Source organism: Lampetra planeri, chromosome 22 (genome assembly GCF_965212315.1).
Source record: "Lampetra planeri chromosome 22, kcLamPlan1.2.h2, whole genome shotgun sequence".
Taxonomy (NCBI): domain Eukaryota; kingdom Metazoa; phylum Chordata; class Hyperoartia; order Petromyzontiformes; family Petromyzontidae; genus Lampetra; species Lampetra planeri.
The window spans coordinates 2057793-2085065 of record NC_136128.1 but is presented as its reverse complement, the minus strand read 5'-3'; the positions used below and the strand labels follow the sequence as shown (position 1 = coordinate 2085065).

General features: G+C 46.0%; 1 protein-coding gene across 1 annotated transcript in view; it reads left to right on the top strand.

Annotated features, from left to right (window-relative positions):
- LOC144725129 (olfactomedin-4-like) overlaps positions 1-22521 on the top strand; it is a 29427-nt gene extending 6906 nt beyond the window's left edge. The window contains exons 3-5 of the mRNA XM_078604602.1: positions 15746-15952; positions 17039-17231; positions 19529-22521. Coding sequence (XP_078460728.1) covers positions 15746-15952; positions 17039-17231; positions 19529-20319 — 1191 coding nt within the window. The 3' untranslated portion in view covers positions 20320-22521. The remainder of the gene's footprint in view (positions 1-15745; positions 15953-17038; positions 17232-19528) is intronic.
- The last annotated feature ends 4752 nt before the right edge of the window (positions 22522-27273 follow it).

Sequence of the window (27273 nt, the reverse complement as noted above, 5' to 3'; positions counted from 1 at the left end):
TGTGCTCGCGGACACGATCAGAAACATGACGTTTCGTTTCCCCACTGTAGCAATCACCACAACTGCAACTCAGTTTGTAGACTCCAGGATACTGTAAGTCAGGAACTACATCCTTCACAGATGGAATCAGATCACGGATTTTATGCACTGTACTGAATCGGACTTGGATCTTATGTTTGTTTAGAATTTTGGAGATCTTTTTGGTCACGCCTGCTATGTATGGTAACGTGATAGTTTTGGTCGGAGTTTCATGTGGCTGTTTCTGTATGGTGGAAGAAACAGCATGGCGGATGGTGCGGTCAGAGTATCCGTTCATCCTGAGGGCCCGATGTACATGTCTTAATTCACTGGCCAGGTGGTGTTGGTCAGAAATGTCATGGGCTCTGTGGTATAGCGTTTTGATGAGAGAATTCTTTTGAGATGGGTGGTGGTGGGAATCCGGTTTCAAGTAGAAATCTGTGTGGGTGGCTTTCCTGTCGACAGAATGTCCCAAGGATCCGTCAGGTCTCCTCTCAAACATAATATCCAATAATGGTAGTTTACCATCTTTCTCCACTTCCATGGTGAATCTGATGGATGGGTGTCTGGAATTGATGTGGTCCAAGAAGTGGTTCAATGCTGGGAGGCCATGTGTCAAGATGACGAAAGTGTCATCCATATACCTCTTCCACAGGGAAGGACGCAGGGTGGATGTCTGGATGGCGTCTGATTCAAACTTTTCCATGAACATGTTGGTTATCACTGGTGACAAGGGGGAGCCCATAGGGGTACCCTCATTCTGTTTGTAGAAGGTGCCATTCCAGGTAAAATAGGTGTTGGTGAGGCAATGCCTAACCAGCGCAGGTACATCAGAATTCAATCCATGTTGGACTAAGTCCTCAGTTATTGTTAGGGTGTCCGGTACTGGAACTTTGGTAAACAGAGATACTACATCAAAACTGACGAGGATGTCATCAGGAGATAGTACCATGTCCTTAACCATACAGACTAATTGGGTTGAGTTGAGTACTGCTGAAGAGGTCTTGCCTGTGAAGGGAAGCAGAGTATCTGATAGAAACCGGGCTAGTTTGAATGTAGGAGAGTTTATCGTCGACACGATGGGTCGTAGCGGGGTGCCTTCTTTATGGATCTTGGGAAGACCATAGAGTCTGGGAGGTCTTGCCGCCGATGGTTTTAGAGAGGGACGTTTGCTTGGTTCGATTAGGGAAGTCGAACTCGTGATGATTCTGTTGGTTTTTGTCGTTAGGCTTTTAGTGGGATCGTTTTTAATTTTGGAGTAACTCCCATCATTAAGTAGGTCCAGGATTTTGTTGTTGTATGAATCTTTATCCATGATGACCGTGGCATTGCCCTTGTCTGCCAAGAGGATGACTATATCATCTCTATTCTCAGGTTTTTTCGGTAAAGTCACGTAGGTAAAAACATTAAAATTAATGAAAGTTAAATAAAACAAAACAAAAATAAAATTCACGACGTTTCGGAGGCAACACAAGTCTCCGTCATCAGGTGGGACCGTCACAGCCGAATTAGCTGCATCAAGTGAAGCAATGATTCAAGATGTAATCCCTTATAAGCAAGTTGAAGGGAGGTGGAGAGGGGGGGGGGAGAGCTTATCAGGCTGTGGTAGCCAATGAATGGAAACGTATCGGGAGAGAGGAGGAGCGGTGATCAAAGACTGCACGCAGTGCTCAACACAATGAATGGAGACGCGCCGGGACGGAGGGCGAGCGGTGATCAAAGACATCACGTAGTGCTCAACACGATGAATGGAAACGTGGCGAGCGGTGATCAAAGAACAATGAAGAGATTACTGTTAAACACTGTGGATGTTAACACTTGGTGAAGTAAATTAAAATAGTGCCTGTCAGATAAGATGGTCCAAAAAGTGTAAATAAGTCTTTTTTGCGTGGTTAATAACATCTTTCCAGTGATTACTGAGTTTGTACCCATCATCACGGTTGAAATTATGTCTGTGTTTGTATATTTGTATGGCTTCGTGTACAAACCTTTGATGGTAGCCCGGAGGTTTGCAGAGAACCTTGGTCTCGGAAAAGACAATTTCATGAGAGCCCGCCGAGTTGTAGCAATGATCGGCAACGGCCGAAGAATCAGTTCTGCCGTGTTTCAGATCTGACTTGTGCTCGCGGACACGATCAGCAACATGACGTTTTGTTTCTCCAATGTAGCAATCACCACAAATGCAACTCAATTTGTAGACTCCAGGATACTGTAAGTCAGGAACGACATCCTTCACAGATGGAATCAGATCACGGATTTTATGCACTGTACTGAATCGGACTTGGATCTTATGTTTGTTTAGAATTTTGGAGATCTTTTTGGTCACGCCTGCTATGTATGGTAACGTGATAGTTTTGGTCGGAGTTTCATGTGGTTGTTTCTGTGTGGTGGGAGAGACAGCTTGGCGGATAGTGCGGTCAGAGTATCCGTTCATCCTGAGGGCCCGATGTACATGTCTTAATTCATCAGTCAGGTGGTGTTGGTCAGAAATGCCATGGGCTCTGTGGTATAGCGTTTTGATGAGAGAATTCTTTTGAGATGGGTGGTGGTGGGAATCCGGTTTCAAGTAGGAATTTGTGTGGGTGGCTTTCCTGTAGACAGAATGTCCCAAGGATCCGTCAAGCCTCCTCTTAAACAGAATATCCAAGAATGGTAGTTTACCGTCTTTCTCCACTTCCATGGTGAATCTGATAGATGGGTGTCTAGAATTGATGTGGTCCAAGAAGTGGTTCAATGCTGGGAGGCCATGTGGCCAGATGACGAAAGTGTCATCCACATATCTCTTCCACAGGGAAGGACGCAGGGTGGATGTCTGGATGGCGTCTGATTCAAACTTTTCCATGAACATGTTGGCTATAACTGGTGACAAGGGGGAGCCCATAGGGGTACCCTCATTCTGTTTGTAGAAGGTGCCATTCCAGGTAAAATAGGTGTTGGTGAGGCAATGCCTAACCAGCGCAGGTACATTAGAATTCAATCCATGTTGGACTAATTGAGGACTTAGTCCAACATGGATTGAATTCTGATGTACCTGCGCTGGTTAGGCATTGCCTCACCAACACCTATTTTACCTGGAATGGCACCTTCTACAAACAGAATGAGGGTACCCCTATGGGCTCCCCCTTGTCACCAGTTATAGCCAACATGTTCATGGAAAAGTTTGAATCAGACGCCATCCAGACATCCACCCTGCGTCCTTCCCTGTGGAAGAGATATGTGGATGACACTTTCGTCATCTGGCCACATGGCCTCCCAGCATTGAACCACTTCTTGGACCACATCAATTCTAGACACCCATCTATCAGATTCACCATGGAAGTGGAGAAAGACGGTAAACTACCATTCTTGGATATTCTGTTTAAGAGGAGGCTTGACGGATCCTTGGGACATTCTGTCTACAGGAAAGCCACCCACACAAATTCCTACTTGAAACCGGATTCCCACCACCACCCATCTCAAAAGAATTCTCTCATCAAAACGCTATACCACAGAGCCCATGGCATTTCTGACCAACACCACCTGACTGATGAATTAAGACATGTACATCGGGCCCTCAGGATGAACGGATACTCTGACCGCACTATCCGCCAAGCTGTCTCTCCCACCACACAGAAACAACCACATGAAACTCCGACCAAAACTATCACGTTACCATACATAGCAGGCGTGACCAAAAAGATCTCCAAAATTCTAAACAAACATAAGATCCAAGTCCGATTCAGTACAGTGCATAAAATCCGTGATCTGATTCCATCTGTGAAGGATGTCGTTCCTGACTTACAGTATCCTGGAGTCTACAAATTGAGTTGCATTTGTGGTGATTGCTACATTGGAGAAACAAAACGTCATGTTGCTGATCGTGTCCGCGAGCACAAGTCAGATCTGAAACACGGCAGAACTGATTCTTCGGCCGTTGCCGATCATTGCTACAACTCGGCAGGCTCTCATGAAATTGTCTTTTCCGAGACCAAGGTTCTCTGCAAACCTCCGGGCTACCATCAAAGGTTTGTACACGAAGCCATACAAATATACAAACACAGACATAATTTCAACCGTGATGATGGGTACAAACTCAGTAATCACTGGAAAGATGTTATTAACCACGCAAAAAAGACTTAATTACACTTTTTGGACCATCTTATCTGACAGGCACTATTTTAATTTACTTCACCGAGTGTTAACATCCACAGTGTTTAACAGTAATCTCTTCATTGTTCTTTGATCACCGCTCGCCACGTTTCCATTCATTGTGTTGAGCACTACGTGATGTCTTTGATCACTGCTCGCCCTCCGTCCCGGCGCGTCTCCATTCATTGTGTTGAGCACTGCGTGCAGTCTTTGATCGCCGCTCGCCCTCCGTCCCGACACGTCTCCATTCATTGTGTTGAGCACTGCGTGCAGTCTTTGATCACCGCTCCTCCTCCCTCCCGATACGTTTCCATTCATTGGCTACCACAGCCTAATAAGCTCTCCCCCCCCCCTCTCCACCTCCCTTCAACTTGCTTATAAGGGATTACATCTTGAATCATTGCTTCACTTGATGCAGCTAATTCGGCTGTGACGGTCCCAACTGATGACGGAGACTTGTGTTGCCTCCGAAACGTCGTGAATTTTATTTTTGTTTTGTTTTATTTTACTTTCATTAATTTTAATGTTTTTACCTACGTGACTTTACCGAAAAAACCTGAGAATATGAATCATTGCAGTCACGAAAGCTTCAAATCTAGAATTATATCATCTCTCTTTTTTAGGTCCGCGAGTTCAGAGCGTTCGTTTTGCTGATGTTACTAGTGGGTTTCTTAGCATTCTTAAGAATAGTAGCTATTTCAGCTCTTGCTACATCCGCATGGATGTGTACTATGCCTCTGAGGGCTACATCAATCTCTACTGGTATATATTTAGGGGTGACGGCGAAATTTAGTCCTTTGGCCAATACCGTTTATAGATTGTCAGAAATTGTGATGTTACTCTGATTAATCACGGTCTTGTTAACATCCAGCTAAGTGATGTGTGGCTCTGGTTTCTTCTTAGATAGGAGGTTGAATTTAGAAATCAGGTTAGCTTTGCATTTGGCTGACATTGAGTCAGCAGAAGCAGAAGTCATGTTATCAACGTGGTTCCAATCGGAAGGTGACATTTTTTGTGTTAACATTAAATGTGTTTGTAAGAAAGTCTTATCTAAATTATCGAGTTCAGATCGGAGTAACCTTATTCTCTCCGAGATTAGTGATTGGCTAGCGTTAAATAAGATCTGTTTAGAGTTCGGTGAGGACACAGCACATAATTTCAACCGTGATGATGGTTACAAACTGAATAATCATTGGAAAGATGTGATTAACCATGCAAAAAAGATTTAACTACACTTATTTGGACCATCTTATTTGACAGACAACTATTACAGGTTACTGATAGACAGCCTGTTTTGTTTTACCAGGTTTATTGTTTCTATTTTCTTTCTATCTTTTCTTTCTTTTTTCACACTTTTGTTATGTAGGCTAGGCGTTAGTCACAAACCGCACCTCTCCATAACAAAGGCTCAATCTTTTGTTATGCAGTCTATTCATAGTCTTAAGCCTCACCTTACCACATCAATAAAAAGTGTGCCGTTCCTGGCCCTTCCCCCCTCAACCATTATATATATGGAGGGGTATCTAACCATGCAAAAAAGATGTAACTACACTTATTTGGACCATCTTATTTGACAGACAACTATTACAGGTTACTGATAGACAGCCTGTTTTGTTTTACCAGGTTTATTGTTTCTATTTTCTTTCTTTCTTTTCTTTCTTTTTTCTTTTTTCACACTTTTGTTATGTAGGCTAGGCGTTAGTCACAAACCGCACCTCTCCATAACAAAGGCTCAGTCTTTTGTTATGGAGTCTATTCATATCTTAAGCCTCACCTTACCATATCAATAAAAAGTGTGCCATTCCTGGCCCTTCCCCCCTCAACCATTATATATACGGAGGGGTATCTCTTGTTAATCTCTCATTTACTTGATACAGCTGTCGTGGCTGTGACGGTTCCACCTGAAGACGGAAGCTTGTGTTGCCTCCGAAACGTCGTGATTTTAATTTTAATTTTATTTTACTTTAATTAATTTTAATTTTTTTTTTTTACCTAAGTGACTTTACCGAAAAAAACCTAAGAAAATGTAACAGTGATCATAGGAACTGTGATTCAAATTTAACAATAAACGATATACAGTACGTAACATGTGTAATGCGGGCGTAAGCGACCTTCCGGATGTGACGTCACGGGGGGTGGAGTCATGTGACGTGGGTGGAAGGTTCGGGTCCTTAAGCGGGTAAACCGGAAGGGGAAGTCAGTCGGGGTGTGAGCGGAAAAGAGTGAGGCCACGCGGGCGAGTGAGAAGAGGGGGGGCACCGACGGCCATCGGGAGCCAACCCCGAAGACAGGAGGAAGCTGCGGAGTGGTGTGCGGCTGCAGAGGAGACAGCCAGAAGGGCTGCGTGTTAGAGGCAGCGGTGTGGCTGCCAGGTGGAGCTGCGGAGAGAGAGAGAGAGACAGCACGAGGCTGTCAGAGCTGCGGAGGGAGAGAGGGAGACAGCACGAGGCTGTCAGAGCAGGGAGAGAGAGAGGAGTTGCAGAGAGTACAGCCAAGGGGGGCTGTGTGAGAGAAACAGCAGCGGGGCTGCTGTTGTGGATCGGGCCGACATCGGAGTCAGCACCGTGGAGAAGCTACGGAGTAGAGACAGCCGTGTGGGAGTACAGCACGAACCGAATAAAGGACACTGAGCCAGACATCGTGGTCCAGTCGTTTATTACACTGGTGTCAGAAGTGCAACGGCATGTCGAAACAAGTGAGGAAGAAAGTTAATCCGGCGCCTGCATCGGCTTCTTCGTCCGACGACGACGAACTCCCTCCAACCACGGATCCTGTTGGGGTGGTGGAGGAGAGCCCGGCTGAGGCGACCACGGGAACGGGAGTGGAGGATGTTGGCGCGGTGGCGGGTCCGTCGACATCATCAGACGCGGATCAACGATGGCAAGCGATGGCGGTACAACTGGAGGCACTTAAGGACGTCCTGGCGCATCTATGCCATCTCGTCGCGTCAGGGACGATGGAGGACGCAGTTGGTGCTCCGCGGGCCGCCACGTTGCCTGTCCTGCCGCCGCCATTGCCCACAAGGCAAGAGGCCGCCATTTTGCGCGCTCCGCGGCGCCAAACCGCCATCTTGGCCACGCCGCGGGCCGACGCCATTTTGAATTTGCCACCACAACCACCACCATTGGAAGACGGCGGGAAGAGGAGTCGGAGTCGCCACCTTACAACGGTTAAAGAATTTTCCGTCGGTGGGGACTGGAGCGCGTTCGCCTGCCGCTTCTTGGCGGCGGTACGCACAGCAAGATGGACCGATGCGGAGGCTTTGGAGGTGTTGCCGACTCTCCTGGACGACGAATCTGTCCGATTCTTCCATTCCATAACGACCGATAAGAAGGCAACTTTATGTGGTGTTTTTCAAGAAATGGCCGATGCTTATGAGCCACCAGATGATGCGCATCGGCGATTCGCTCAACGACAACGAGCACCAGAGGAGTCGCCCGTGGCGTTCAGGGGTGCGGTGCTGGAGCTGGCCATGGCAGCTTATCCTGAGACGCCACAGGACCTGCTCGAGCCTCTCATATTAGGGAAAATGTTGGAGCTGTCTCGGGATCTAGGGATCCCCATGCCTGTGTGTGGGCATGAGAAGCTAACTTCCCGGACGGCTGCTAAGTGTCTCGATGCGCAATTCAACCTCCGTCGCTGGAAACAAGTGACGGCGTGGACGGGGGAGCCCGTCAAAGAAGGGGATGCGCTGGGGTGGAACCTTGCGCAGGCTGTCTATGTTCCGGATGACCGGGGCCCTCAACAGCTGACGGCCGCCTCCGCTCCATGGACGGGACGCGGCGGGCCGAGACCGCGCGCGGCGCTACCAGAACGGGGCCGTCAGGAGGCAAGGCCTGCGCTTCGGCGCAACGAGGCCGAATGTTTCCGCTGCGGGCGTAGGGGCCACTACGCCAGAGACTGCTGGGCCCGCTTCCCGGCTCCGCCGCAGCAGGAGGCCTCGGCACCGGACAAGTCGGCTAAAGATCCTCCAAAACAGGCATGTCTGCACGCACCAGACACTCGGCAAGGCTTTACACCTCACCCATCACCGTCGTTGCGCCATCCTAACGTTGTGGTTAAAGCATGCCCTTCGACGGGGCCTTGTCGCTCGGTCACGCAGTGGCGCAAGTTGGCACGGAGAGTCGTCGCGGCCGCTACGGGCTCGTCCACTGTACCGGGGTCTATACAAGGGGTGGACGTACGCATTTTGGTCGACTCCGGCGCGTCTGCGACTATTATTTCGGATGTCATTTTCCATCTGTTGGGCATCCCGCCGGGGGCTGTGCGTCTGGTTTATGGGTCGTGCGTCGCTGCGAACGGGGGTAGCATGGGTATCGTGGGTCAGGTGGATGCTAAGATATCTATTGGGGATGTGTCGACCTCGGGCGTTGTGTTGATATCGAGATCTTTGGCGGTTCCTTGTTTGTTAGGCACCGATTTTTTGGCTAAGATGCCCATTTTGATCAAAATCAATGAGAATTGTATTGAACTGCCGGGGGGCCGTCAAATCTCGTTTCTGCCGTCGCCCTGGGGGCGACCTGCTTCGGCCGTACAAGTGCAGGCGCTGTCCGTCGCATCTGTGGACATCCCACCTGGTACACAGATGCTTATACCCTTGCGGTATCGGAAGCCCCTGCCTGATCGGCTAGGAGCAGTAGGGGTCTTGTTGTCACCGTCCGCCACGATAACAACCGGGTTGGCGTTAGTGGGGACACAGACCATCGTCCGGCCGGATCAATTACCGTTTTTACAGGTGCTTAATGCGGGGGGGGAAAACGTCCGTGTCCCGGCCGGTACGGTTGTGGCACATGCCACTACGGCGTTTGCGACCCATGATTGTCCGCATAGCCGGGGAGTTGTTGCTGGGGTTTCCGAGCCAAGGAGTTCGGATGATCGTTGGGTTGCTGATTTATGTGACGGAAATTCTTCCCTGTCCATCGAGCAACGTGGTGCACTGCGTAAATTGTTGTTGACATATTCCGATGTGTTCAGCTCCGATGATTTGGATTTGGGCCGCACATCGTTGCTTTACCATCACATTGAGACGGGCGATGCTGCCCCTATTCGATTAAATTCGCATCGGATGAGTCCTGCGGAGCGAGAACACGTACGGGGGGCAGTGGAAGACATGTTGGCTGCGGACATTATATCGCCATCTAACAGCCCATGGGGCGCTCCGGTCGTCTTGGTTAAGAAGAAGGATGGCAAATTGCGATTTTGTGTTGATTTCCGCAAATTGAATAAGATATCGGTGGCAGATGCATACCCCCTGCCGCGTATGGATGACTCCCTCGACGCATTGTCGGGGGCTAAGTTCTTTTCCACACTGGACCTTTCTTCGGGATTTTGGCAGCTTCCCCTTGACGAGTCCTCACGGGAGAAAACCGCATTCCGTACGCCGCAGGGGTTATTTCAATTCAACTGTCTCCCGATGGGATTGAATGCGGCCCCTGCTACATTTCAAAGATTGATGGAGCTCGTTTTGTCGGGGTTGCAGTGGGAGACGTGTCTTATATATTTGGATGATATTATTGTCTTCAGCCGCACATTTGATGAACATTTGACGCGGCTGGAGACAGTGTTCACGAGGATGCGTTCTGCCAAATTGAAATTCAAACCAAAGAAATGTCACCTACTGCAACGGTCCGTCTGCTATTTGGGGCACATTGTGAGTGCTGAGGGGGTGTCCACGGATCCGGAAAAGACGGCGTGCGTCCGGGATTGGCCGACTCCGGCCACCGTGGGGGATGTTCGGCGGTTTTTGGGATTTGCCTCGTATTACCGAAGATTTGTGCCGGGTTTTGCTACGATTGCGAGGCCCTTGCATCTCCTTACGGGTAAAGGACGGAAGTTTGTTTGGGGACAGCCGGAGGAGGCGGCCTTTCGGAGTCTGCGTGATCTATTGGCCACGGCCCCAACATTGGATTATCCCGATTTCGATCACCCATTCATTCTTGATACGGACGCGAGTGACACGGGTATTGGGGCGGTATTATCACAGTCTAAAGGGGGTGTAGAGCGTGTCGTGGCGTATGGTAGCCGAGTCTTGTCTCCTGCGGAAACCCGCTACTGTGTCACTCGCAGAGAACTATTGGCGGTTGTTTTTTTCCTACGGCAATTTCGACCATACCTCTACGGTCGTTCTTTTATTGTGCGTACAGATCATGCGGCCTTGCAATATGCCCTTAAAATTGACCAGCCATCCGGACAGTTGGCACGTTGGTTGGACACGCTACAGGAATTTTTCTTCCAAATTCAACATCGGAAGGGAGTGCGCCATGCGAACGCTGACGCACTTTCCAGATTACCGCGGCGCGCCCCTTGTAAATGTGAGACGGGGACGCATAGATGTTCGCCGATTCCAAACCCCCCTCAGCCACTTACGTTGGCCGTCGAGAAGTCGGACACTCCGATGGAACCGGGACCGGCTGACGGGGTTTTGAATCTGCCGCGGTCTGTCTGGATCCGGGAACAGATGATGGATGAGTCGTTGGTGTCCTTGCGGAAGCGGTCTGCTAGGGACAATGGGAGTCCGAGTACGGCTATGGGGCCGCAAACCGCTCTCCGAGATGGTCTGCTTATGTGGCGGGAGGGGTTCCAGGAACGTTGGCGCCTGGTGGTACCAACGTCCTTGCGATTCGAGTTGATTAGAACCCTCCATTGTGACACTCTCTTACATTTAGGGGTGCAGAAGACCTTGTTGACGTTGCAACGTCATTATTTTTGGCACGGCATGGCGACAGATGTCGTAGGGCACGTGCGCGCGTGCCCTGCGTGTGCACGACGTAAGCCGCCGAAACATCCTTACGTGCCGCCTCTCCAGTCGATTCAGGTGTCTCGAGTCAATGAATTGGTGGCACTGGACATATTGGGACCTTTTCCACCATCGGCGAGGGGTAATAAATATTTGCTGGTAGGGGTTGAGTACCTCTCCCGTTGGCCGATGGCCTGGCCGTTGCCCGATCAGTCGGCCGCGGCCATTACCGACGCCTTTTTGTTTGGGTATATTATGGATAAGGGGGCGCCTGAGAGACTCCTCACGGACCAGGGCAGGAATTTCTCTTCTAAATTATTGGCGGAAGTGTGCGCGGGCCTTGGGACTAAGAAAGTACGGACATCCCCATACCATCCGCAGACGGATGGTATGGTTGAACGGCTGAACAGGACATTGTCTGCCATGCTTTGCCATACCGTGAGCGAACAACAATCAGATTGGGATCTGCACATCCCCGGAGTGCTTTCGGCGTACAGGATGACGCCTCATGCGGCTACAGGGTATTCGCCGTTTTACCTTATGTATGGTCGGGAAAACGTGCCGCCGGTGGATGTGCAATTGGGAACTGGGGTGAAGGGACCTCGTAAACCACTTCCTGAATACATTCAGGACACGGTTCGCCGAGTCACGGAGGCGCGGGAGAATGCCCGCGTGGCTACGGCCAAAGCCCAGGCCCGGAACGAGCGATATGCGCGACGGTCCGAGGGGGAGTGCCCCTGGAAGGTTGGGGACCTAGCCTGGCTTCATTGTCCACAGGTACGTCCGGGAACCTCTCCAAAATTGCACAAACCCTGGCATGGTCCCGTACGCCTCATTGCGGTTCCCAACCCACAGTCAGCACGCGTCCAAATTGGGTCTCGTCGCTGGGTTGTGCATACGTCGCGCTTGAAACCATATGTTGCTCCCTTACATGATGCGTCATCCCCCAATGTTGCCTTGCCGGGGTCTGTTGCTGCTGACTCTCCCCTGCCTGCGTCCATTGATCTTGCTAGAGCGCCTGTTGTACCTGTTCCAGACAGGCCGGCCGTGACATTGCGGGGGACGAGGGGCCCTGCTCGGAGGACGCCTGCCAGGTCTGCGGGACCTTCGAGCCCTGCAGCCCTTCCGACCCAGCTGCGGGCACGGTCACAGGACAAGCCCAAGACTAACTCTTTAGGGACACGGGACGTTGGTGGACTTCCAGCTGCGACAGGGGGATTACCCCCTGTCATTCCTCGACTTTCATCGCGTTCCCGTTCTGCGAGTGGGCCGCCGACCGTCCGGGACGGGCCGGCGACCCGCACACGTTCCAAATCGCTTACGTTTCGTTGATTGTTGCTGTGTTGTTATTTTTTTTTTCTTACAGTTGTATTTATTGCATGCTTTTTGTACGTTCGTTGATGTTAATTGCGTTGTTGTTGTTGTTCTTGCTGTTACATTGTATGCTTAGTGTCCTTTAGGGGGGGAAGCTCGGTTCGCCGCATTACGATTTGCTATTGGTCAGCCGAGGTCGGCTGGGATTTTTCTACGGGGGAGGGTGGTGTAATGCGGGCGTAAGCGACCTTCCGGATGTGACGTCACGGGGGGTGGAGTCATGTGACGTGGGTGGAAGGTTCGGGTCCTTAAGCGGGTAAACCGGAAGGGGAAGTCAGTCGGGGTGTGAGCGGAAAAGAGTGAGGCCACGCGGGCGAGTGAGAAGAGGGGGGGCACCGACGGCCATCGGGAGCCAACCCCGAAGACAGGAGGAAGCTGCGGAGTGGTGTGCGGCTGCAGAGGAGACAGCCAGAAGGGCTGCGTGTTAGAGGCAGCGGTGTGGCTGCCAGGTGGAGCTGCGGAGAGAGAGAGAGAGACAGCACGAGGCTGTCAGAGCTGCGGAGGGAGAGAGGGAGACAGCACGAGGCTGTCAGAGCAGGGAGAGAGAGAGGAGTTGCAGAGAGTACAGCCAAGGGGGGCTGTGTGAGAGAAACAGCAGCGGGGCTGCTGTTGTGGATCGGGCCGACATCGGAGTCAGCACCGTGGAGAAGCTACGGAGTAGAGACAGCCGTGTGGGAGTACAGCACGAACCGAATAAAGGACACTGAGCCAGACATCGTGGTCCAGTCGTTTATTACACATGTATGACCATAACAGCAGGAGTATCAGTAGGAGTATTACAAATCCTACGGAGGGCTGCGGGTGCAAACCCGAACGTAACCCCCGATCTGTGTTCTTTCACTCCATCTCCTGCTCAGGTCTTTATTTCACTCCGTTGTTTGTGTCTATTGCTTTTTTCTTTACTCCATTGTTGTGTATATTACGTTGTTTTACTCCGGTTTCGTGTTCATTGCGTTATTTTACTCTGGGTTTGTGTTGCTTTGGTTCGCTCCATTGTTGTGAAGGATACATTACTTTTTCACTTTGTTTATGAGTATAATGTTTTACTCTTTGGTTCTTTCGGTAAAGTCACGTAGAAATAAAAATAAATTAAATAATAGCATACGACGTTTCGATTGCAACACAAGCAATCATCATCAGGTACGAATGAATGAGAACACAAACCTAGTAAACTTAGAAATAGAATGCAATACAACACAGAGAGTCGGCTAACATAACAATCAACACCCTACCTGGTTGATTACGTTCTTCCAAAGATTGCTAAATTTGAGAGAGAGCTAAAACACACACACGGAGACACATAGACAGACACATAAGCAGAAAGAGATAACACAGACACACAGAGAGAGACACACAAATAGGCACACCGAGAAACAACGCCTCTGTGTCGAGGCCTTAAATAGACAGAGAGGGGGGCAGAGAGAGAGAGGGGGGGTAGAGAAATAAGCATGCTAATGAGAGATTTGGAGCTTTCGTGACTGCAGGAAATACTAGAGCTACAACACGAGCACACAGAGATAGAGAGAGAAAACACATTTAGCAATGCAACACAGAGAGTTGGTCAACACACAATTAACGCATAGCCTGGTTGATTACGTTGTTCCAAAGATTGCTAAATGAGAAGTTAAGTGAAATTTTAGAGAGAAACAAGACAATGTGTAGATTAATTTCTGCTTCATTTTTGTGTTTATTGCATTCTGGGAGTTCACTGCATGGTACCTGCTGAATTGGCACACCCTCCTTCAATAAGCCTCAACCACTTTTAAATTGGTACGCCCACTTCAATCACTATCCCCACCTACACAGCCTCCTCCGCAAACCCCACCCACTGGTCAGGGAATCCCACTATTTGCAAGTATCATGAATAAAGCATAAGGCCTGGAAATTTTAATTGAGAAAATGTTCTGCTCTTTACAAATGTTTCTGAACACCGTGACAGACTTTTTATGCAACCATGAGTGATTCCTCATGCACAACAATGCTAACATAATGTACTATTGAATTGAGTCGTGATATCCAATAATGACAGTTCCTGGAATCCTCGCAGGAGATCATCATTGCAGGTCTAAAAATACCGTACACCCATGTGTCTCCTCACTTGTTGGAAATTATCTGTCAGCCATTTCACGCAGCAGAGGGCACTGCAGTACAGCAGTCCCTCGCCAACCACGTTACTGCCAACTCATGGGGGTCTTCAGAAACCTAACCCCCGTGGTTGGCGAGGGATTACTATGTTTCCAAAAACAGGGCCAGTTTTTTTCATGATGGGGGCGCTGGGGCCGTTTTAGTTTTGGGGTTCCTCCTTTCATTGACTATTGTATCACCTTCCATATTTGAAGCTTTCGTGACTGCAAGGATTCATAGTCTTAGTTCTTTCGGTAAAGTCACGTAGGTAAAAAAATGAAATTAAAATTAATAAAAATACAAATCACGACGTTTCGGAGGCAACACAAGCTTCTGTCTTCAGGTGAAACCGTCACAGCAAAATAGCTGTACCTTATATAGAGCGGCTTAATCGTATTCAATTAATTTACCACTTCACAACTCCTCCTCCCCCGCTGCCCTTCCTGGCTCCTCCCCCCTTAACCACTATATATATTTTGCTGTGACGGTTTCACCTGAAGACGGAAGCTTGTGTTGCCTCCGAAACGTCGTGATTTTTATTTTTATTAATTTTAATTTCATTTTTTTACCTACGTGACTTTACCGAAAGAACTAAGAGTATTGTATCACCACCCATATCTAAAGGGTTGCCAACCGTTCCAAATTGACCATGAGTCTCATCCGGAATTGACATCGATCTCCTGGTGACTGTTGAAAGCAATTCGGGATATTTGAAGAAAATAAATGAATAAATACGATATAATGTAAGAGGTTCCGTCAGAGTGGGCAACCTTACCCATGCTCAATGCCCAATACGCTATTGTTATTTACCATGGTTATTTCCGTTTTTAAATATATACAAACTGATAAGATAAATACAAATTAAAGTGAACACTTTTTTCAATTTGGCACTTAACTGGTAATAATCTACATAGTGATTATATGGTTTTTATTACTAATTTATAAGATGCATCATATTGCGTTTCAACCAATATATAGAATTCTATATTGTTAGAGCCTCCGCTAAATCAGCCAGTGCTCCTGACCTCAATGTGGGTTTGAGGATCCAACCTTCCAACAACTCTGGTATAGATCGTACTACTTTATGTATCACTACATCCCTGATAACAATACAGTTCATTACATGTCCCATTATATGTTATATAAAAGGTTTATATTATTGGTTCTTTCGGTAAAGTCACGTGACTTCATATTCTTGGTTCTTTCGGTAAAGTCATGTGACTTTACCGAGAGAACCAAGAATATGAATCCCTGTAGTCACGAAAGCTTTAAATCGAAATATAAACGGTTGTTTATTAACACAAGATGTGAAAATGTTCAAGTGAATTTCATTTCAAGGAGATAATATTGAAATTATGCCTGCAGGTGGCAGAGAACTACGCTACGCTGGTGCGCTATACTGGGCTGCTGCAGAACCTGACGGTGCGCGTGGAGCGAATGGAGCAGGGCCATGACCGCTACACAGAGCTGGACTTTGAGCTGCTGCGGGTGGAGATCAGGGAGATGGAGCAGCTGGTGCAGCAGCTGAAGCTGGAGGTCTCCAGCGCCACGCTCGATCATCTCCACCTCTCGGTCAGTCACGATTGTTGCAAAGACACGCAATTGTTTGCGTTAGAGGTGCTGCATTGGCCACAGTTTTCTATTGGGAGGATATACAAACTTTCAGGTTTTCCTCTTTCAGATGACATTTTAAATCGAGTACCTTGAGTAACTGGTATGTGAAGGCAGCATTTGTTTTACATGCAGGGCTGCCTTTTATATCTTCTCATAGTAAACTGCATTCATCTTGCAGATGGCTTAATACAAACTGGAATGACATTATAGTTGGGTGCGTCTTCCAAAAAATATGTAATGGCATACACAGATATACATTGCTGTTGTTATTACTTTGTGTGGGTTTTCTCTTGGCACTCCAGTTAATTCTCATGACGACTCAGTGTGTGGTGAGGCTAGTGAATGTGTGGACATGGATATGTAAAAGTAGGCAGGACAGATGGAGGGACTACCAGCTCACCATATCCTAGTTGAACCTCCCATGCAAGAATAGAAAAGCAAATTGCCTCAACATCCCAAACAGTTTCAACAAAAACACGCTTACCACTTCAATATTGCCTGGGTAAATAATAAATATCACATCTATTTGAAACACAAATAATACCATTGTTGTGACTCCTAAATGGGAGGGTTGAAAATGGCGACTTGGGAGGATGTGAGGTGAAGCAAAATAAGAGTGAATCAGGGACTGACAAGGGGGGGGGGGGGGGGGCAAGGAGGCCGAAGGGTCGGTAGAATGGTGAGAGTGGAGGTGGCCATGATGGTGAAGCACGAGGGGAGGAGGAAGAGTCCCAGGGGACGAGATTGGAAGCAGAGTGGAGGAGCGGCAAGTTTTGGCGACAAAATATCACGGGAGCAGTTAGGCGATCGTCGCAGAAAGAACAGAGGCAATATGAGGGGTTGAGTTGTATTTATAAGAAGTTTGTAATTAGTTTGTTGATGGAAGTGCACACACACTGTAAATATTAATATCACTGATATGTTATTCAATAGATAATTGCAGAAAATAACCTGGTGTTTGCCATGAAAACTGTGACTGCCCGGGCCTGGTTAATCGACTCAAGTGGATTACCGCACCGTGTTCATAACTCTCCTGGCCAACAGATCCAGAACATCAGTGTGGTGGTGAACACGCTGGACAGCTACGACAGGAACAACGTGCTGCTCATCCGGCACCAGGTGGACACTCTGCGCAAGCAGCTGCAGGACTGCCAAAATGAGGCCTCCAATGCTGGCCAGCCCCCCAGCAACAATGCTGACCAGCCCCCCAGCAACAATGCTTACCAGCCCCCAATTGGTAAGCTACTTATATCAGAAGTTATTTCCGTAGGGTCCATCCATTACATTACCATGGGTTAGTATTACAATTACAAGCGCAGCTTAAAATTCAATCTAATGTATGCATGTATGTATGTATGCGACAAATGCCTCTAAATTAATTATAAAGACAAGGTCTCTGATGATTTCCTGATATTCCCCTCAAATAGGGGGCCTTTTGTAATTCATACAGTATTATATTATATATGAAAAATGTGTTCAAAACAGTTGACAGGTTATCAAAATCATAAGTTATGAGCTCATACATTCAAATTGGCGCCAGAATGGAGATAACTCAACCATCAATCTTCGGGGCCTTGGTAAAACGAGTATCACCAGTTGAAAGATACAGGCATTTTAGTAATGGCTGTTGGAGACACTTGTCCATGCAACATTACCATGGAATTTCAGGAAATTACTCAGGACTATGATTTTGCATGAGCCCTGCCCAATGCTCATTTCAGTGTAGGGCACTTGACTTTTTTATGTTATTGTAAAGACCGAAGCAACACACGACTTGCCTGACGGGGTACATGTGCAGACAGACAGTGAGGAAGTGTGTTAGGGGCCTCTGATTCATGCAGGGAGGCCTCAAAGAGGATTGGTTACTCTCAGAGAATTAAACTGATTGGAAGATAAATTCAAAGGTAAAAGGTGGGAAAACGAGAATGGACTGTCGATTAACGGTTGACAACCGTTAGGTAAGGAGGACCAGGATTGGCGGAGGGAAATGGGAGTGAGTGAACCTTTGATAAAGGGGGCTCGAGGAATATACATTATCTACATTATCTTATCCTATTCTTCATAAAACCTGTTATTTACTGAATCCACCTGATCAGAAGTTCCTCATGTTATCTATTAAGATCTAATTATCAATATGTCAGCATTGTCAATGCTTTCGTTGCCATCGTCACATCTCACTAAATGCTTTGTAGCCTCTGAAAGGTGCCACAGCTGTTACACGTTAGACACCTCCAAGATCTGCCCTGATATCTCTTCTTTTAGTTAGATTTTTCATTCAGTAGTTATAATGCCACCTAACTCTGATTCCGCAGTTGGTTAGCACATTAGAAAATTAAGGATAATAAAGTAAATTACAGAAGTTATTCAGGAACAAAATTCAATTGTGTCATCCTCATGGTATTATACAGGGTGATCCACATATCAATATCCCACTTATTTATTATTAGCCACATGTCATGCTTTACATAGCACCAACAGGTTTTTTCTTGTGGGGTCACATAAAAGACTGTGTTAAAATTAAGTTTATTGGGATTGGTGGGATATATGTAAAGGCTTTCAAATGCAGTGGTCCCTCGGTTAACGATATGAATTGGTTCCACGAAAAACATGATTAATTGAAGTTATCGTTAATCAAATAAAGAAAACACATTTTAAAGGATTCATTTGTTCCAGAACGATCCGAATGTCACCTTTCACCCTAATTATTTAGTTTATTATATTTAAACATGCAATTTTTATCAACGTTAAAAGGGCATATTCAAAATTTTATATGAATAAAAAAGATGTATAAATAATAAATAAATGGAGAATAAAAAGAAGCAATAAGTAGAGCTAAAATAAAAATTATTACCTTCGGCTAAGAAGATGGATGGTTTTTCAATATTTTCCTGCTTAATTTGCACACTAATTATTTGCTGACTTTGTCATCTTTTTTATAGTCATTTTAGGGGACATTGTTATTGATTTTATTTAACTTTTAAGTAAAAAAAACACGAATTATTTAAGAGAGCTGTTTCCATAAGCAACGCACATCAAACATTGTAAAGCTATCAGCCAGTTGCTCTCAAATCGCTCATACAATGGCGTCGCTGATTGAATGAGGTCTGCTGCTGAGTCCTCTTAGGAGCACTCTGATTGACCGAAATTAGCAGCTGCGTGATATTGTAAACATTGTTAATCGAAAATGTATCGTTAATAGAAACAATTTAACCCTATGGGAGATGGATTGTTAATCTAAAGATCGTAAATCGATGGACCACTGGACTATGTTGTCTTCTCTATAGAGGATATCTTATAGATTAGAGGATTGTCTATTTGTACATTGCTCTGCATATTAACAAGTCAAATTATAAAGTTGGGTTGTGTTCATTCTGAAAGGAGTATTCCTATGGTGGTGGCTAACATTTAAGTTTTTTTTATGTACATTAATACGAGAAACACTTTTCAGGTGTTGGATCATTTCATAAATGAACGTTTTTCTACGAATTAAAATATCAAGAACATTTTCTAAAGTGCTGTATTGTCTCTTTGCAGGCTCATGTGCGCACGGTGGCTTGCAGAACGTCAGCGCACCATATATTCACATTCTGAACATGCAAGGTTCAGGGTACATATATGGCGCGTTTGGGAAAGACCCACTCCCACTGAAGGGACGTGAGGATGCGTACTGGGTGATAACCAGCAATCAGGTTTACTTTACTGCGTTTCAGATATTTGCCAACCACCGGGCACTGCAGACCTCTAAGCTGTTGGAACAAAAGACCATCTATTCCGACTACGATTTAGGTTATGGAATGGATGCAGTGATGTACAAAAATCACATGTTTTACAGATGCTATACTGGTGTCGCTGTTTGCAAATTTAACCTGACAGCCTCCAGTATTACCAAAGTAAATCTCCCCCAAGCGTCAGGAAGCAATACGTATCCTTACCTGGGCAATACATATTCTGATATGGATTTCTCTGTGGATGAACAAGGTCTATGGGTCATTTACTCTGCCAATGGGAAGGTGTCCCTTGCTTTACTTAATGATACTTCCCTTGCTGTTATCAACAGCTGGACTACCACGCAGTACAAACCCGCAGTCAGCAATGGCTTCATGGTGTGTGGTGTCCTGTACCTCACGCGCACCTATAGCCTTAAAACTGAAGAGATCTACTTTGCATTTGACACCAACACTAACCAGGAGAGGTCTTTGAGCATCATGATGGACAAGCCCATGGAAAAGATGAGCAGCCTCAGCTATAACGCAGTTGACCGCAATCTGTGCATGTATAATCAGGGATATATGGTCACCTATAATGTGATATTAAAGGGCATGTGATTTTTCTATGATTTTGACCTTTTATGCATATTATAATCACTCACACAATACTTTGTCATCCAAATCTTCTGCCAATCTGTAAGGGCTGTAATTGTTATCTCCTTTTTTCAAGTGCTAAGTATCACAATTAACACACCTCCCATGCACAGTCAGAATTAACACCCTGGCCAGTACGGTTGGTGAAATCAGGACCAAGGCATTTTCAGATACCAATCACCGCTGATTGTGAGACATTGCTGGAAGCGAAGTCCGAATGCTGGTATCATAGCGCATTCCGGCGTAACAGGCCGTAGTATACCACCGGGGTTAAAACGGCCTAGGCAAGATTATACCCAGGTATATTATACTCTGGGGTATATTATGGCCTAGGCCAAATTATACCCCTCTAGGCCAAATCATACCCCCATGATAGTAATATTGTTGAACGATATCCACATGAATTACACATTTTTTCCAACATTTTATTTGAAAACTGTAAACACATAGACTTTGATTGCTTCAACCAGAAAAAAAAACTTTAATAACCCTAACCCTATCCATAACCCTAACCTTATCCCTAACCCTAAAAATGCTTCAATTGATCAAATTGAGATTCTTATTTCCATTTATACGTTTTTTAGATATCGATTGAAGTGCGTTTGAACTTTCACATGGGGCATATTCTGGCCTGAAGGGGTATGGTCTGTCCCAGTCTAGTTTAAACCCCCGGGTATAGTTTGGCCTAGGACACTTTGTCCCCTCTGGCCCAAACAATACTCGGGTTTAATCGGGGCAGGGGTTATTTTAGCCTGTTACAGCGGGAACCACCACATACCGCTGCACCTCCAGTTCTAATAAAATTGCTCAAAAATAACATTTGGTCACGTGTCGCATCTGCACAGAGTTTCTGATATAAGCATTGTACATTTTTTTACAATTGAAGACTAAATATCATTCATTTGTTTTCTAATAGAATATTAATTTTAAAAAGTTATAGTTGATGCACGGCAATTCCAGTGCCAAAACAGATGCTGGATATAAGCACAACCTAATCGTGGTGGGCTTATAACCAAAGTATGCCTTCTGCCCAACAAAAGTAATGTAAAAATGTGTTTCTTGTATCAGAACTGTGCTTTTATAAGCTTCGACTGCACCTTGAATTAGTAGGAGTCAAGTCATGCTGAACCTCCGCTTATGACCAATGGTGGAAATATGATAATCCAGTGATTGGATCTAAAGTCTCCTGCATATCAAACACGTACAATATAGCTATTGTACCACAACATTGGTTTGCAGTTATTGATGACAGCGCTTTGTGTAACAACAATTACATTCCAAGTTCCATTTAAAACTCTCGCTGTCAGAGAGCAGCCCGAGATGTCATGGCACTACTTCACCTCAATAAGCCTCTTGTACCCACGAATTGAAAACCATTGATTTTCCCACAAAGGTCAATTCAGCTTTTTTGCAGAGCTGGTATATTCCAAATGTAATCTCACGAAGTTTCATTGTGCAGTTATTGGAGGCCAGGCTAAGACCATTAACACGCTACACTCAACCGGGTTAAGTCGTGGGAGGCTGCTTGGATTTTGAACCCAGAATCTCAGCATTACTGCTGGCTCGGTGCTCTGGTATTGTTCTCACCTCCTGAGCCACCCGACCACCTCAATAACGAGCTAAATGAATTTTATTTGCACAGGTTAAGTACTGATCACGTGGTCAAAACAACCTATTTTAGATGCAAGTGGACATGTCCAAAGGTATAGCCAGTTTGCCTGGTTGTCCTTTATTGGACCAAGCTTAAGGGATAAATAAACTGAATTGAATTCTGTCGTCAATTTTCCCAAATGACATTGGACAGGACTTCTTAAGAAAAAAATTCCACTTGGTTATCTTTTCGTTAATGTAAACAATATATGGTTATTGCTGACCACATGAGTTCACGCCTTGTCAAACCTAATGTGTGAGTGTAAATGTAGCCGAGGTGGTAAATTTTACACAGATGGCCCTCATAAACTAAGCTAGTCTTATGCATCAGCACATACTATCATTCTTTAACAGACCATTTTACATAACAGATCTGCCATTTGGCGTTAATATTACAATAGAATTGTTTGCATGTTCCAATACTGATTTGCTTATTATTTCGAGAATTATACACACTTTTACGTGGAATGGGAATTTTCCAGGTGTCATAATTTAGCATATCATACTTGTTGGTATGTATGTGGTTTTGAAATAAAGGAATTTCTTGGACTTCACTTGCATTACCTTTATTTTAATTGACCTAAAAAAATATATGAGACGTGTATTCATAAAATATATTTTAGTTAGATTCCTGTGAAAATGTATTGTGCAAATATCTTCGTACAATCAAGACAAAAACCAACGTGTGTGCCCTCGACTGGTCACCTCTCCGACACAATATGCATTTGTAATGACGTGTAATTTGAGTTTAAGCATGCAGGATAGAGTGTAGAAAATGGTTTGATATCGTAAATATATTTTGGGTTAAATTCACAAGTGCGGTAAAAACTAACACAATTTAATGGAAATAATCGTACAGTCAACCCGTCTCAATCTGTGGGGTTTATGTTCTTGAAAATGCTCGCTAATGGAGAATTCGCGAATGCAGAAACTTTGTTTCAATGAGAAATGTAGGGTTATGTTCCTTGTACGAGTAAACATAGGGGGGAAATGGTAAATATTTATTAATGACTACAATAAATAATGATGAAGAACAATGTGTTTTATTACCTTTGATTATCATGATTTGACAACGATGGAGGTGGTCGTGGTGGTGAGGAATTCAGGAGGATAATTCCTCGGGAGATGCAGGTGTTGATAGCAACACACAGTTATTCTAGCACTCTGGCGAGTATGAGCCGTAACACTTTCCCTGATTGCATTTGCGTGCTTTTTAATGATCCCACAGTCGACTCGTTTGGTATAAACGAGTACATATAAAGTAAACGTGTAATGAGCGACTTCCGCGACACGTCGTGTAGAGGGTACTTCTTTATTTCTGACACTGGGCACAACAGGCCAACACTTGTTCTTCCTCACACTGAGTATAACTCTAGGTATTAACACATCTACTGGCTACACACACAGCCGATCACTTGGCGTCGTCCCATTGCCCTCACTCGGCCATGCCGCTCACTGGCGGCGTGAAGATGACCGCGATGGAAACCACGCAGGAGATCTTCCACATGACCGGACGACGAAGAGAGATGCCAACGAGACGCAGCCAGGACCCAGGACCCCACACACGAGCCCCGAGCCCTGGGTCCACTCCCCCTTATATCCCCCCAGGCGTGGCTAGGCCCCGCCTCTGGCCATGCCCTCTCGTGGAACTCTTGGAGCAGGTTCCCGGAGTATCTTGGCTAACCCCACCTGTTACCTTTGCCCCAGATACACCTCCTTTTCTGATTGGTTGGTACGTAACCGTGCCCATACCCGTGATTCCCTTTCTGGCCAGCAGGTGACACCCTGTCATTACACATCCACAATAGCGAGTTCAGAGCAGGATTACTGTGAGACTGAGTACGAAGTGGGTAGCCAAGGTTGCGTGTCTCATCTTCTGAGACAGTTTAAAATGTAACAACATTCTGCGCGCACCTCCCCTGTATTGGTGGTCTGACACTACATACACCCATGTACACTGGAGTCTGGCAGGTCGTGAATTGCGAATTAATACACATTTAGGAACTCGTGAATATTAGAATCTGGCAAATCCAAAACTCATGCTGTAATGATACAGAGCGTATTATACTGTTGAGAATATATTAAAAGCACGTGGTTATTTCGTTAAAGAGAAACAATATATGTAAAGATAACATACATGAGCAATGCTTCCTTCACATTTCCGTCTCTACATAATACAAATAAAAGTGTTTATTGAGCAACCCATCAGCTGCACGGCTTTCTGGGAGTGCATAATTTCAGCAGTATTAATCCAAGACAAACTTTGGGATCGGTTTTGACATGCAGCGTCTCATTAGCAGGGTCAGCAGACAAGGACCCTCTCTTTATACTTTGAGGTCCCAGTTCGACGCAAACTGATATAACTCTTAACTCCAGATAGTAATTAGCATCGTTGTGAAACACAATGTCTTGATTATTTATGTTGTTGTTCACATTATCCACAACCACTGGATTGATTATTCGTGTCGTGATGTGAATGAGGGAGATCTTCCCTGTGTAGAGATGATAGCTACTCACTATGCGGTAACCTGTAGTGCCACTGTGTGTCAAAGGGGCGCTGCTACGTTACCTCTCTGGGGAAAACGGCCGGGGTTAAGGAGAGGTAAGAGCGGATCAAAAACGCAGATTCCCGCCAGACAAACGGCCGGGGTCAGACGCGGTAAAAGAGGATCAAAACGACAGATTGGGAAGAACCAATCAGGGCTCCACGAGGGAGCGTGGGATTGGACAGAGCCAGCCATGAACTGGTATAAAAGGGCAAGCGCTGAGAACGCGAGGCAGTTCTCCCTACATGAAGACCGAAACCCGGGCTGAATATAGCAAGGACCCTGGACCAGGCCTTGCAGCCCTTCTAAGGGCTGAGGCTCAGAGTTACCAGTGGTCAGAGGAGAATAGGTCCTGGATAGGCAGGACCCTGGAACCCAGCCTTGCAGCCCTTCTAAGGGCTGGGGCTCAGCGTGACCAGTGGTCAGGGACCCACCGAGCCAGCGGTGGGTCAGTTAGCCTCCCTTAGGTTCCAGCCGGAGGACGCTAGGTTAGCGGGTAGACTTGTGTGTAGTTCCCGCCAAGTCCAGAGGCTGTACCTCCTTAGGTTAGCGGGTATACTTGTGCGTAATTCTAGATTTGAAGCTTTCGTGACTGCAAGGAATCATCTTCTTAGGTTTTTTCGGTAAAGTCACGTAGGTAAAACATCAAAATGAATGAAAATAAAATAAAATAAAAACAAAAATCACGACGTTTCGGAGGCAACACAAGTCTCCGTCATCAGGTGGGACCGTCACAGCCAGATTAGCTGCATCAAGTGAGGCAATGATTCAAGATATAATCCCTTAAAATATACAAACACAGACATAATTTCAACCGTGATGATGGGTACAAACTTAGTAATCATTGGAAAGATGTTATCAACCACGCAAAAAAGACTTAATTACAATTTTTTGGACCATCTTATCTGACAGGCACTATTTTACTTTACGTTACCGAGTGTTAACATCCCCAGTTATTTTTTAACAGTACTCTCTTCATTGTTCAGCCAGCATTGGTATAAACATGGGCATTTTCGTTCTTTTGTCTATCATGTGTATTAGAGCTTCCCTCCCCCTCTCTGTCCATTGTGTTGGCGTGTGCGGCAGTTGGCCGCTTGCGCACAATCGCTCCATTGTGTTGACGTGTGCAGTAATTAGCCGCTTGCGCACAATCGCTTCCACGCCGTCGCCCACCCTTTTGGCCTCGCCCCCCTCCCTCCCGATACGTTCCATTCATTGGCTAACATAGTCTGATGAGCTCCCCCCTCCCTCTCCTCCCACCTCAACTCGCTTTTAAGGGATTATATCTTGAATCATTGCCTCACTTGATGCAGCTAATCTGGCTGTGACGGTCCCACCTGATGACGGAGACTTGTGTTGCCTCCGAAACGTCGTGATTTTTGTTTTTATTTTATTTTATTTTCATTCATTTTGATGTTTTACCTACGTGACTTTACCGAAAAAACCTAAGAAGATACTTGTGCGTAGTTCCCACCAAGCCCGGAGGCTGTACCTCCTTAGGTTAAAAATGATGCTCAGACTACAGCGACAACGGGGATCATTGCGACGGTGGAGAACCTTAGTGACGGTCTGGGCTCTTTCCACCAGAAAATGCCACCAGAGAATGGGGCTACAGGGTTCCTGCTTCGTGTTAAGATGGACACTTTGCTCGGAACTGTGTTCTGTCTCTGATGAACCGACGTTAAACATCGGTCACCCTCAGTGAGTGTGTCATTCAAGGGGAGGAAGGTGTTTGGCCCACACAGAGGGTGGAGAGCTGGAGGACAAGGATGCCAGAAGATGGGGACCAGCAGGTGTCAGCTGTTGATGGAAGTGCAGCAGGTGTCAGCTGTTGATGGAAGCTGGTGGCTGCAGTATCAGGGGTGACATCGCTGGTCCGGGGCCAGCTGGAGGGGCAAGAGACAAAGATCTTGCTGGAGTCATTGGTGGAGGCCATGCATTGTCAATGACTGGGTATCTTCACCGAGCAACTGCTGCCTCCCAACCTAGAGCTGCACACCACTACAGGTTTACCAAAAGATATTCCGAAACCAGCTGATCATTGTTTAAATAACACTTACTTCTTATGGAGAGGTGATTTCTTTAAACAAAGAAAAGGAACCGCAATGGGCTCCTTTATCTCCTGCTATAGCAAATCTGTACATGGAGAACTTTGAAACAAGAGTACTTGCCCCGAATACATTAAAACAATCCTTTTGGCTTAGATATGTTGATTACACTTTGGTTGTCTGGCCACATGGTAAAGATGTACTTAATAATTTTCTAAATCATCTCAATGCATAAAACCCGGCTATCCAGTTCACCATTGAAATGGAGGTGAATAACAGACTCCCGTTCCTAGATATTTTGCTGGGACATGGTCTTAATGGCAAAATAACACACAGCATTTACCGAAAGCAAACGCACAATGATGCCTATCTGAATGCAGATTCACATCATCACCCAGCTCAGAAATCCTCTCTTATCAAAACACTCTTACATCGGGCAAAAACAGTATCAGATGGTGAGAGTCTCGTGAGAGAGATTAAACATGTTAAAGAAGCACTAAGACCGAATGGCTACAATAATACTCAAATTAACAAATCACTGAAGGCCAAATCACGAACGCAAAGCAACACTGCTGAAAGCGATAACATTGTTCAAACATTTAAAATACCATACATCTCAGGAGTAACTGACAAATTAGCCCGGGTTTTGCAAAAGCAAAACATTAAAGTAATAT